At 38.2% G+C, this 13,826-nt stretch overlaps 2 protein-coding genes across 3 annotated transcripts; one reads left to right on the top strand and one right to left on the bottom strand.

The window, feature by feature from the left end:
• Positions 1–729: 729 nt before the first annotated feature.
• Positions 730–4,524, top strand: LOC147858464 (SPFH/Band 7/PHB domain-containing membrane-associated protein family). Its single transcript, XM_087327788.1, has 5 exons — positions 730–1,009; positions 3,101–3,221; positions 3,354–3,445; positions 3,527–3,623; positions 3,984–4,524. Exons 1-5 carry the CDS (start codon positions 821–823, stop codon positions 4,346–4,348), a joined length of 864 nt encoding a protein of 287 aa, XP_087183914.1. The 5' UTR covers positions 730–820; the 3' UTR covers positions 4,349–4,524.
• Positions 4,525–6,469: 1,945 nt separating this feature from the next.
• On the bottom strand, positions 6,470–11,127 carry LOC147858463 (DEAD-box ATP-dependent RNA helicase 15). 2 transcript variants are annotated; one of them, XM_087326815.1, is made up of 12 exons: positions 10,967–11,127; positions 10,114–10,233; positions 8,756–8,856; positions 8,482–8,654; positions 8,144–8,375; positions 7,940–8,058; positions 7,751–7,807; positions 7,482–7,666; positions 7,254–7,398; positions 7,082–7,165; positions 6,886–6,949; positions 6,470–6,792 (listed from the first exon to the last, which is right to left on the bottom strand). In XM_087326815.1, the coding sequence occupies exons 2-12, from the start codon at positions 10,221–10,223 to the stop codon at positions 6,782–6,784; spliced, it is 1,281 nt and encodes a 426-aa protein (XP_087182941.1). In that variant the 5' UTR covers positions 10,224–10,233; positions 10,967–11,127; the 3' UTR covers positions 6,470–6,781. The 2 variants fall into 2 exon arrangements, with proteins under 2 accessions (XP_087182941.1, XP_087182942.1); XM_087326816.1 differs by lacking the exon at positions 10,967–11,127 and having other exon boundaries at positions 9,280–10,233.
• Positions 11,128–13,826: the final 2,699 nt, after the last annotated feature.

Here is a 13,826-nt window from a genome sequence, read left to right as displayed (position 1 = left end):
GAATGGCCAAATCCTAAATAAAGATGAAAAAGGTAGAATTGTCGGTCATTTAAAAGTCCAAAGAGATGTCTGACTTGAGGCGGCTTCACGCAATGCTTTCTGATGATCACTCTTATTTCTTTGCGGACAAGGTGTCTCATTCTATAGCATTTGGGCATCTCCTAGTCCAAATTTCTATAGCATTCTCTAGTGTAACCCCTTTAGTGTACGCCCATTTGCCTCTTCTATTCACAGATTGTTATTGGGATCAAGTGAGTTGTGAGGCATGTAGGGTTGATCGAGTGTTCCTCCGATGGGTGTGGAAGAGCTCTATCTCTTAATACGGACAAAGAAGTACCTCTAGAGGTTCCGCGAGATATAGCGTTTGTCAAATAACATGACCATGAATGCAAGAGTGCAGACAACCCCTCTCAGGAACGAGAGTGCCCCGGACATCATAAACGTAAAACTTACACTCCAATAGATGGACTACGTCAAATCTCTCGACGGAGAATTGTTGTACACAAAAAGGAGAAGAAGAGATTGTCGGAGCCTATAGAATTGATCAAGTGATAAGAAAGAATGTAGAATTGTTCTCCCCAAAGGAAAGAAGAAGAAATTATATACTTAGAACATTGTAGGAGTCTGCAATGGCTCGGCTCAAGCCTGAACCGAGCCATTAAACCTGTTTTCAAAATCGGGTTTGGTTCGGCTCGGTTCAGGCTTGAGCCTCCTTAAATCCTTTGCCTTCGCCGTTTCTCTACCGTTTCCTCGTTTCCTTTTCTTCTTCTTCATCTTCGTCTTCGTCTTCTTCTTCTTGTTCTTCGTAACGTGGCTGGCTATGGGCAACGCGATCTTCTGCTTCTGTGTGGATCAAGCGAGCGTGGGGATCGTTGAGCAGTGGGGGAGATACCTGTACACAGCTCAGCCTGGCCTCCATTTCCTCAACCCTTTCATCGGTCAATCCCTCGCTGGCTCTCTTTCCACCCGCGTCCAATTCGTCGACGTTCGTGCAGAAACGAAGACGAAGGTACTCCAACCCCGCCATTCTTCCTTCCTTGCGCTCCTTTAGTTTCTTTTTTCGATCTCTGTCTCATTCATTCATTCATGCATACATGCATGTTGTAATGATTCGTCCATCCATTCATTCCGTCTTTCATGCAATAGTTCTTATCGTTTCGTTCTTTCTTTCTTCCACTTCTTGATTCCTCTCAATATTATGTATGTCCTTTCGTTTGATCCCTTTCTTGTGGAAGTTATTAAGTCCAAAGGAAAGCTTGCTGAAATGAAAACAGATTGATATTCTATTCCTTTCTCTTCTTTCTTCTTCTTCATCTTCTTCTTATGGGATCCCTTTGATGTGGAGTTTTTACCAACAAAGTAAAATTTACCGAATTGTGAGCAAAGACAGTGAAAATGATTGATGGAATTTCGTTATCTGCAAAGAAAGGTTTGCTGAAATGGAAATAAAAGAAATGTCCCATTGATACCACTCCTGCTTCTTCTTCTTCGTTTTTTTGCATGTGGAAACTGTTACCTGCAAAGGCGGGTCATTTCTTTCTCATAGATTTTCTGCATGGCATTAGTTTTAAAATATGCTTCCTTGAATGTGAAAGCTTTTAAGAATTTCTATGCTGTGGATCTTTCCCATAGAATCTGATGTCTGAGCCTGTTTACTCATCTAAGCGAAAGTATCTATCTGCAAAAGGAATCCTGAAGAAGCATTTCTTTGCAGATAACTAACTGTTCCCTTGGCATAGAATTAGAAAACTATTTCCTTCCATAAGGAATTGTTATCTCCAAAGAAACGTTGAGGGACGTTTTCCTTTGCCTGTGGATCTTTCCCATAGAATTTGGTGTTTGAACCCGTCTCTTCTTCCAGATGCAAGTTCTCATCCAAAACGAAGCTTCCTAAGTTTCCTCTTTCAGTTGGAAAAGTAGTTTTTTCTTGTTCTCCATAGCATTTGCTGTTTCAACCTGTTTATTCTTTCAAAATGGAAATCGTTATCTGTGGAAGGAGGATTGAAGAAGCATTTCTTTAAGAAATTTTGAAGAAGAATTTTCGTTGCTCGTGGATCCTAACTATAGAATTTAGTGCTTGAACCTATTTTCTATTTCAAATTGAATTTCTTATCTGCATAAGGAAATATGTAGAAGTATATCTTTGCAGATAACTAACTGTTTCCTTGGCATTGGATTAGGAGATTATTCCCTTATTTCTTTTCTTGTGAACCTTCTCCATTCCATGTATGGATTAGCGTTTCATCCTTTTCCTTCAGTAAGCATCTTTTGTCAAAGAAAGGATGAAAGGACATCTCATTTCTTTGGCGGGGAAAAACATGCGCAATAATGGGACACTGTTTCTTTATTTTTTTATATGACTTGCTCTCTCTGCCTGTTAACTTAGTGTTTGACCCTGTCGCATCAAATCTCATAGAATTTAGTGAACTGAAGTTCAATCCTCCCCAAAACTAATGTATCCGTTTTACCTCAGATTCTAACAAAAGCCCAAGCTCAGCATTAAGTATTGGAGATTCTCACGACCTCATGGAAACCTGTATTTTTTAACTTCACACATTGGTCATATTTGTTTTCTTCACCGCGGTAACAGATCTCTCTTTCTTTTTTTCCAAATTAAGCAAAGAGCAATATATGAATCCAGAGTTAGAACAAAGTCATAATTTTGATAAAATGGCCATGCTGAGTTTTGCATCTCAATGCTACATGAACCAATGCGTTGTATGTCCTCTTTAGTCAAATATAATGCAACACTGCTTTAATAACATTTTATTATCGTTTGGTCTAGATGTCTGTCCCTATACTAGTTTTTTCTGTCTTTCTTTATTGAAGTTATCATATGACAAAAGTTGATTCACAAATAGTATCAGTTTGTTATCCTTTAACTAAAATGAAACGAAAATCTACAGTAAAAATCATGCTGCGGATGTTTACATCATTCAAATCCATTGTATATCAACATTCGTAATTTCTTGGGGTTTGGTATGTCAGGTTTGAAAATAATAGCTTCTTGTACAACCATACATAGTGGGCCTCAGTTTCTTGTTTTGGCAACTTTACTTTCATCAATTTTCTAAATTCTATTAATTGCTTTTTTTCCCAGGACAATGTTTTTGTCCAATTGATTTGCTCCATACAGTATCGTGTATTGCGTCAAAGTGCAGATGATGCATTTTATGAGCTAATTAATCCAGTAGAACAAATTCAGGCATATATCTTTGATGGTGAGCAATGAATATGTTGTCCTTCCCGTGACAACAGTAAACAGTTTAGAGATCCTTTGTTCGAGTTTAAATCTCGAAAATCAGAAATCTTGTACCAACTGAAGTCCTAAAGTGATGTTTGTTTATATGCAGTTGTCAGAGCATATGTGCCAAAACTCAACCTGGATGCACTATTTGAGCAGAAAGGTGAAGTTGCAAAAGCTGTTTCGGAAGAGCTAGAGAAGGTACCGCTACCGATTATTTGTTTCGCAATTGGTAATTGTGTACTATTTTTTTAGTTTTAACCTTGTTATGGAACAATGCAGGTAATGAGTGCTTATGGCTATAGCATCGAGCAAACTTTGATAATCGATATCATACCTGATACAGCTGTTAGAAAAGCTATGAACGAGATCAATGCAGGTATTTATCGTCATCTTATTTTATTAGAGAAAACCTTAATAAATACCCCTGGGTTTTCCTTTATTTCCCCCAAATGGCACAACTTTTCCATTATTTCTCCAAATGCCATCAGTCAACCCTCAAATGAGAGGAAAAGTGATGAAATGGCCAATTAATTGCGAAGTAGCACATATATTTGAGAAAATGGAAGTAATTGATATATATAGTTGTTGAAATAGCACATATGATTGCTTATTATAACAGGTTGCCTAGGACTCAATGGTGTATAGGAGTTTTTCCCGATATTTTATTTCCTTTCTAATGTTCATATGCATATCTGTATTACTATTCCCCAACCAATGGAATGCTTGTATTTGTTAGCTCAAAGGTTGAGGATGGCATCTGAATTCAAAGGAGAATCGGAAAAGATACTTCAAGTGAAGAGGGCAGAAGCCGATGCTGAATCAAAATATTTGGCTGGGGTTGGAGTCGCCCGACAAAGGCAAGCCATCACTGATGGGCTTAGAGAGAGTGTTCTCGCTTTCTCGAATGGTATCAAGGGTGCAACTCCGAAGGATGTGATGGATATGGTGATGCTCACACAATACTTTGATACCATGAAAGATATCGGGAACTCTTCAAAGAATACAACACTTTTCTTACCTCACGGACCTGGTCATGTTAATGATATTGCAGCCCAAGTTAGAGATGGAGTATTACAAGCAAGTAATGCAGTAGATGGATAAAAAGTCATTTTACCTTAATGCACTCTTGTATGTATATATACATGAATTTGAGAGAGACAGATGGTAAAACTTTTCGGTGTTGGTGTGTTTTTATTTTATTTTATTTGGGAAAATTTTCCAAAATATAATACTTAAATCTATATAAAATTCATAACCATGTTTGCTTATTTTTAGAATGATCTATAGTGTGGTTCTAATGATAAGTAAGTTTAGATTAAGCATTTAATTTTACGTAAGATGAACAAATTAGGCTTCTAAGTCTCTCAATTATGACAGTCAAGCACAAAAAATATGCATCGTTATTGTTATTTTTCACGTGTGTTTCTATTGTGGACATAATAACCTCTTTGTACGGATGTTGTCTGTCCGTCCATCCAGCCTAGTGTAAACACAACATCAGCTAGTTGCCCACATTGATGGTTTGACCTTGAGCTCCAAATCTTACATAGATAGCTCATCTCAAACCTCCTTTGTTCTTACCACCGAGAAGTACTAGTGTTAAAACCTGTGTGGAACATTTATCCACCAAAGGAAAAGCAATTAGTGGGAGACTCCTAGCTTTCTCATCAATCCCCTTTGGAAGCAATTGTAGCATTACCCAAGATCTCTCTACCACTTGGAATGACCCTTAGATTGGTGTTGACCCAACCAATCAAACCATAGGCCATCTTGCCTAGCTCTATCTCGTTGCTCAAGAGTCAAACTAGATTTAAGTTTCTTACTAGTGTTTCCTCTTCATGCGCCATCAAACATATTACTACATGTATACCAATAATATATTTTCTCCAAAACATATTGGTAGTCTGTTTACTTCAAGTTCTCGTTCACATGTTTAACAATCTGCAAAGTTTCTGATCCTTGTATGCTTCGCTCATCATTCTCATTTTATTTACATTACATCATAGATTTATTCGAAAAGGTTCCATTACCAACACGTTTACCTCCATTGTACGTAAATATACTCAAATTGTGAACAAATAAATCGCTGCAATGATATTGTTCATGTAATACTTTTTGACTTAGATGATGGTTTAATTTATATGAAGTGAGGTTTTTATGGCTCATGCAAGATATTTGTTCCACATTATGGAATAGCCATGTGGTCAGGGGTAGGCCAATTTGGATTATCAAAACAATGGTCAGGGAATATTTGTCAAGTCTCAGATATTCCCTATCCACAAGTACAGTATTTACACCAATAAGAGATTTCCTTTTGCATGAACTTAAAATTGAGCATATATTTTATGCTTGTGAAACATGTATTTGTACATAATCTATCAACCATCATAAACCTTCTATGTAATAGGGTGCATAATGTCAATACAATGGAATAAGCATGTGCATTGAGACTATATTGACAATAAAAAAATCTAGAGTCAAAATTAGATTCCTTTTCCAACAGTTATAACTGAATTAAATTAATGATATTGGGTGAGTACTAAGAGCAAGACATGTACATAACTATTTAAGTCTCTGTATTCATTAGTTTTTTCCTTCATTCATTCTATGCTGTTCTTATCATAAATATTATTTGTAACCTTCCTCTTGACTCCTGTGCCTCCCACCTTAATTCTATTTTTGTTTGTATGATTAACTCCACACAACTCAATCACATAGCCAAAACTTCACATGGGACTTGCGAATTATATCATTCAGTTCTCTTTACTCTTTAATGTGAAATCAGCCCACTGCCTTAAGCACACCAGACTTCACATACATATGCATTTCTTGTGTAGTTATCTAGCTAATAGTGACTCAGGCAGAATGGTTTGGTAAATAAAATGCAAGTAGCACTGAAAACCATAATCACAAAAAACCAGAGCCCACGTTTCATGGTCAGAAGTTAGCATTTGGCAGATTACCACAGCTATGAATACACAACGAATTTTCAAACATCTTTCACATAAAACTAATATGAAGAGGAAAGAAACGTCTGCAATAATATAATGTGATAACCTTTTATGGCCACAAGTTAGCACTTGGCAGATTGCCAGAGTTTCAATACAGAAATGCAGTTATCCATACTCAACAAATGTTCAAACATCTTGCACATATTGTTCACTTACATTACTGGGTCAAAATGTTAGAAGGATGGGTTAGTAATAGGTTTTGCTCTGGAGCCAAAAGAAGCACGAAATAGTTAATAGGACATCTTTCCACATATCCATTGTTACAAAGCAAACTCAGGTAGTAAAAACGAATCAGAAATTTCCTACTCAGCTACATGATCAGATATACCTCTGTAAACAGCATGGTATTGCTTACATACAGATCCAACAAATGGTACAATTTCATTCAGTCAAAATCCATGTGTGTATATCTGCCGCATTGTCCATTAGACAGAAATAAACGTAGTACTAACATTCATCGTTCTCATAAAGATGTTGGTGTTAATCTCTTTCAAGGAGAAAACAACACATTACAGTAGAGATTTTACGAAGGCACTGCATGTCAAAAGACCCATGAGTTAGCACAATTTCAATGCCCAATCTTAAAAAATCTTAAGCCCAACACAAACCAATTCTGGTAAAACTCACTATATGTGGATGTATCGATTTGCTCTGGTAACTCTTTAATATCCACTTCGAACCTCTCTTGCACCTGAAGTAGTTAGCACACACCATTTTCAGGTTTTTTCCCTTCAAATTTGGCATATTTGGCTTTATCTTGCAATATGTTAAAGATCGATCATTTCATTCTGGATATATCTTTTTATTCAGGAGAGACTCTTGCCTGATTGAGAACATTTGAGTCTTCAGTGGATGCAACAAATGTTATTGCCAAGCCTTTAGTGCCAAAACGACCAGCCCGTCCAACCTATTAATTAATGAAAGAAACAAACTACTTAGAAAGCGTCAAATAGAGGAAGGAAGGCATATTGAGCATTGAAATAAGTATTGATTACCCTATGAAGGTACGTATCAGCTGCCTCTGGCATATCATAGTTAATGACAATGTTAACTCGCTCTATATCTATACCCCTGCCTACCAAGTCAGTAGCAACCAATATCCTCTTATGTCCTTCCTTAAAACCTTTGTATCGAGTTAACCTGTGCCACAGAAACATATAAATAGAATGAATTCAAGTTCACCATTAATCATTAATTACCATATATCTGCAATCAGACCAAACCTTTCTTCCTGTGACATGCCCGAATGGATACAGATTGAGGGGAAATTACACTCCACAAGAAGTTTATTTAGTTCGGCTGCCCTACTGACACTCTTAACAAATATCACCACTTGATTGAAATCCAAAGCATCCAAGAGGTCATTCAACTTCCGGTTTTTCTCTTTCTCGCTCAGCTTAATGTAGTGCTATCACAATAGAAAATTCAAAATCCACTTAGCAAAACAAAGTCATTAAAACCTATAAAATGTAGTTCAGATTAGTTAGAAAACCTGCACAAGACCATGCAATGTCAGCTTAGCCTCATCATCCACATAGATCTCCATGGGCTGTAACAGAAATAATATCAGTTTATAAAGATCTACTTCCAGATACTTCAATAAACAAATCTAATCTCAGGAGATTCATACGATATATAATAATAATCAAACAAAGTTCCAAATGTGGAAGTGATGCCTTACATCCTGCATAAACTTCTTGCAAATGGGGCGAATCTCCTTGCTCAGAGTAGCAGAGAACATCATGACTTGCTTGTCATGTGGCGTTAATTTGAATATTTCTTGCACATCTTTTCGCATGTCTGAATTGAGAGAAAAAATAAGCATATTCATTTCACAATGTTGATTACAATTTAGTACAATACTGTCACCAGCGCTGTCTCTTACCAAGAGAGTCAAGCATCTTGTCACACTCATCAAGGATAAAATGCCTCACACTTTTTAAGTTCAAATCCTTGTCTCTTGCCAAACCTAGAACTCTTCCAGGTGTTCCAACAACAACATGGGGACACTCATTTTTTAAAAGCTCCTTGTGAGTTTTAATATTAACACCCCCATAAAACACTGCAACTTTCAGATCTGGAAGATAGGTACTAAATCTCTCAAATTCATGGCAGATCTGTGGGAACAAAAGAAACAAATTATGATTTATTATTCAAAACAATGTTACTAGCTGCATTCAATGGTTTCATAAACTCAAGAAAATAAATAAAAAATTATCTCGCCTGGTATGCTAATTCACGTGTATGACAAAGCACAAGTGCTGCAACTTGACCACTGACAGGTTCAATCTGTTGAAGAGTCGAAAGCACAAATACTGCAGTTTTACCCATTCCTGACTTTGCTTGGCAAATAACATCCATTCCCAATATTGCTTGAGGAATACACTCATGTTGAACTGCAAAATATACTTGAAATTAACTACAAGGAAAACCGTAACTCCTCTGAAATCATTATGTAATGCATGTAAGTAACCTTCAAAGGAGAAAAACCACTGACCTTCAGAGGGGTGTTCAAATCCAGAATCGACGATAGCTCGGAGCAACTCTGGTTTAAGAAGGAAATCCCTAAAACCTGAACTATGGATACCCACATATCCTCTGCACAAATGTCGCATTAGAATGACAACATGCACAAAAAGACTTCTATACGTTCTCCTTGTGATAGATCAGTACACATTCATGCAGTTCAAAATTATTCCAAAGATTTAACTATATAAACAGCAAAACCTAAACCAAATTACTCTCGCAATGACAAGTTAAACAAGAACAAATTAAACCATGCTTCACTTAAAATTTCTTTTCCACAGATTTTGAGGCAACAATCACAAGTATGAATGAGGGAAATGAAAAGAGGATGGGAAAACATATGAGTATTTTTTCAGAAGAGCTACTCAAGATTTCGAATATGATACATACAGCTTCAATTTGAAGAAGGTGAAGAACCATCCATCATTTTCTGACTCTGCAACTAAAATGGTGAACACATCGCAAGTAGACACTCAAGGAGAGAAAACTACTTACCTCCTAGATTCGGCATATGTTGTCACTGTATTTCTTAACAGATACTATTGTGACATGAGCTTGCATCATAAACCTAATATTCTCTTAATCATACTGTATATTCCAGGTTAATCAACATCGCAGTAACCACGAGCAGTATACAATAGGAAAGTCTCCATCTTAAGCTCTTGAAAGGAGATGTGGTAAGTCTGATTTCCATGTTCAATCATGAACTCCTCAAGACTGACCAAAAGCACCATTTTGCAAAAAAAATAAGTAGATAATCTTCAGATTTTGAAGTACTATCTTTCTCTGACCAAGCCGAAATTCTCTGATTGTTAAACTACAAATCCCTACGCCAGGACCCATGACCCTACGGATATAACCAACGTGTCCCTCTACCATCATGTGGAGAGCAAGAAAAACATAGTAACTTCCAAGACCACTGGTAAGTACACAATGCTGAAGTCATGGATATAGTGTTCTTCAGATGAAGAGTACCCTGAAAATTGCCATGTCCTTTCCATTCTCATACAAGCATCAATCTCATAGGAATTGGCTTGTCCTTTCTGTTCTTATAGGTGTCGAATTCGCCACAAACAATAAGTTCCAGTTTAACATGATAGAGATGAATTTGAATCAAGCATTGATTCATCAGCACACCCAAGTTACACTTGAAAGGGCCCAGAACACTCAAGAAGAAGACCAACTTGTAATGAAATTACTTTAGCTTAAACCTTGATTTTTGGCTGACGCAGCTTAATAATGAGTTGAAGGCCATCTTTTTGACCTTAATCTCTTTGCTAATGATTTTTTTTACTTGGAAGTGCTCAGGCCTAGAACTCTGGAACTTACTTTTTGCCTCCATTTGCTTTGGTTGCAACAGCATCAGGTGCAGCTTCTTCTTCTTCTTCATAGTCGAGGAGCTCCTCTTGATAGGTGTCAACGTCCTTCATGTCTCCCATGTTTCCGAACCTGAGAAATAAAAAGCCCGTGAATTGACAAAATCACAGGAATAATGATCCCCAATCACCAAATCAAGAAAGGCATCCTTTCATCCCCTTTGAAAACAACAATTAAAACAAAACCAAAATAAGGTGAGAGGACGCATCACTGAATGACTCAGGAAGATAGAAGACGGCCATTCTTTTCAAAGTTATGGTATTTTACAGGAGTTAAAGAACAAGAACAAAAGCAATGCTAGCGTTCAAACAATAAAAAGAGCTTCAATAGTTAATAGGACAAATTTTTTACTTCTATGGGCAAGAAACAATACATAGTTCGTAATTAAAGACCCGGAAGAAATACTAAAATCCCTGTTTCTTGCTCAATATTCCTGCATCCAAGAACACAGGCAGAGAACAATAAACAGTTCATGCGAAAAAGCCACGGAAGAGAAACTGAAATCAATTGCTTCTAGGTCAAATATCTACTTCAGAAAACACAGGCAAAGAACAAGAAACAGTTCAAAAGGAAAGGCCGCGGAAACGAAACCGAAATCCATTATTTCAAGGTCGAACTCAGCTTCCAAAAAGCACAGGATAAAAATAAAAATAAAAGACAGAGAGAAAAGCAGAAGGAAAGAAACCATTTCAATTATAGGTCAAATTTGACATGGTTTGAACAGAGAGATACAGAGATGAGAGACTACGAAATCTAACTTCAGAGAGAAGTGAAAGGAAAAGTACAGAGAATAAAGGAGGATTACCTGGTTTATGAAACTTTCTTCTCTTGGGCAAAGAACAACAAAAAAAAAACAGTAGCGCTAGCTTCTTTCTCTGTCGAATCTCGACGGGATCTCTCGCTCGCTCGCTCGCTCTCCCTCTGTGTCTCCCTCTCTCTCTCTCTCTCTCTCTCTCTCTCTCTCTCTCTCTCTCTCTGACGCTGTTCGAAAAAACAGAGTAAACTACAAACCCTAATCTCTGGTCTTCTTTATTTTTTCCTTTTCTCGCTTTTTGCTTTTTGGTATTGCTTTTCATGCTTCTGCTTTCTGCTTTCTGCTTTCTGCTTTCTGCTTTCCTTGCTTATATGGATCAGGCTTAGTCTTAGAAAACAAACTGGGATGGACTAATAATATTAGCAACGAAAAGAGGAACTCAGAGTAAAGTCAGAATGAGGAGGACGTGGGAGCCGAAAAATATCCAGTGATTGTGGACATGCTCTAACAAGCCGATTCTATGACATTTTCGGACATACAAATGGACAAGAAAAGTCTTAAAATTTCTTGAGTTATGGCGTCTAACGTTCCACGTTGGCTTCATCGGTCATACTTCTATTGAATATGGCGCCTAACGTTCCACGTCGGCTTCATCGGTCATACTTCCATTGAATATGGCGCCTAACGTTCCACGTCGGCTTATTAATCTCGTGAAGAGTTACATCGCCATACAGTCTTTGAGTTGAAACTGTTCTCCTTCTCGTATTGCTACATAAGCTCGGTTTTCAACGATTCTGCCACATGTTGACCAATGACATTTGGTCCATGCTCCACCTTAAGGGAGTTCGCAACCTTGGTTTGAAAGAGCTTGTGGTCATCACGTTAAATGTAGCTTTCAAACCAAGGTTCATATGTCTTGCCTAGAATGGGTGGTAATTGGGTTTCTTTCCATGGGACATGATGCAAGCAAGGATCAAGGTTTAGGATATAATAAATGTAGCTATATTTTAATGTTTAATGAATCATATTCACACATAATCAATCCATTATTAAAAGTTATGCAATTAAGGAACTTGCATATAATAAGTGTGGATTCATAATAAGTTAGAACTCATTTAAAACTGTTGACCATCGAACTCAACTTCCCATAGAGATAGTGTTCACACTAGTAAGTGGACATCATACTAGGCTAGCTTTGTAATTAGTAGAAAGGGCACTTGCCCTAGACTAGTTGGTATTTAAACCAACTCCTTGTAACATAGTTAATGTCGGATGTAATTCATTCTCTCATGCAAAGATACAACTTATTGTTTAAGGTCTCTCCCTCTCTCTTTGTTTTGCCTTACGTGCATTCACACACACATAGCTCGCTTCCATTGCACAACATCACCTACGTCTCTCATTCTTCACATGGTATCAGAGCGAGTGGTTATATAATCAAGCTTAATTGACTGTGTTGTGTTGCACACCGACGATCAACATAACCGGTTCGACAACATAGAAGAAATCGACATCATGAATACTCAGATGGGAAGCGCTCTTCCTACGGAGAAGCTCGACAAGATCAACTTTGCATATTGGGAATACAAGATGCATCAATACCTTGTCGGACAAGGTTACTAGAGCTATGTCAAAGGAGCTCACGAAACGCAACCCAACCCAACACACGCTGACTACCCAGCATGGGAGCAAGTTGCAAGCTGCAAGCCGTGTGTTGTATTGCCTTGCATCATGCATTCACGATCACATGCTCAGCTATATTCGAGAGTCGAAAACGCAAAAAGAAGCTTGGGGCAATCTCAAGAAGATTTTCACAACCAACACGACTACACGTAAGCTCCAACTCCGACATGAATTAAACAATATGCAACAAAGGGACATATCGATCACCAGTTATACCTTGAAGATCGAGGATCTGTGTGATCCTCTCGGATCGATCAACGTCCTCATTGACAATGACAAAATGGTGCAAATTTGCCTCAGCGGCTTAGCACCACGATTTGGCACGATTAGATCGGCCATTATTGCAAGGGAGAACCCACCTTCATTTTTTTACCTTCAGTCGATACTATGGATGGAAGACAACGGAGCAATGCTCCTGATGGTCAAATGTTTTACTCCCATTCGGATGATAGAAGAGGATTCGACCGAGGAAATAAAGGTCGATTTGGCCGAGGGCAACAAGGTCAGCCGACCCGAGAACGCAACTCCCACCAATGGCAAGACGATGGGAACAATTATAGGGAGTTCGGCAGAAGGGGGAGCCATCCTACCAGACAGAGCCATCACAACAACTCGATTGAATGCGGGTATTGTGGAAAACTCGGCCACTACGAAGAGGAGTGTCAAAAGAAGAAATGAGAGTTAGCATCGACTAACCGACAACTCACAAACTATGCCACGAATTTTGATTATGACGATCATGGCGGGATGTTCGTAATGAGGCATAAAGCGCATTCGATGTTGGCACAGGGTCCGACTAGCACCTCTTCCCTAGACGATGTAGACTATGGAGCGTCCAATCACATGAAGACTGGTTCTGAGAGTTGAGAAAGCATGATTGACCTGGCTATGTCAAAATCGAAGACAACACAACTCACCCGGTTCGGCATGTCGAAAATGTCCCATTCGGGAACGACAGCAAACAAACCTACCTAAAGAACGTACTACATGTCCCAACCATCACAAAATACCTGGTCTCGGTAGGCCAGATTATTGAACAAGGCATGAAAGTACGATTCAATAACAAAGGGTGCTTTATTGAGAAAGACGTCCAACTAGTAGCTCACAATCAAAGAGAAGGCCGAGTGTTCATCCTCGAATCGAACGAGGTGAAGTCGGCTATGTTTGCGAAAGGCCTCAAAGCCGAAACCGACTTGAAACTGTGACACAAGCGAATTGGCCACATCAA

The sequence above is a fragment of the Azolla caroliniana genome, unplaced genomic scaffold, assembly GCF_043228905.1.
Source record: "Azolla caroliniana isolate FFs.n. ecotype wild unplaced genomic scaffold, voAzoCaro1.0.p SCAF_11, whole genome shotgun sequence".
NCBI classification, from domain to species: domain Eukaryota; kingdom Viridiplantae; phylum Streptophyta; class Polypodiopsida; order Salviniales; family Salviniaceae; genus Azolla; species Azolla caroliniana.
The sequence above is the reverse complement of the archived record's forward strand: the minus strand, read 5'-3'. Positions and strand labels throughout refer to the sequence as shown.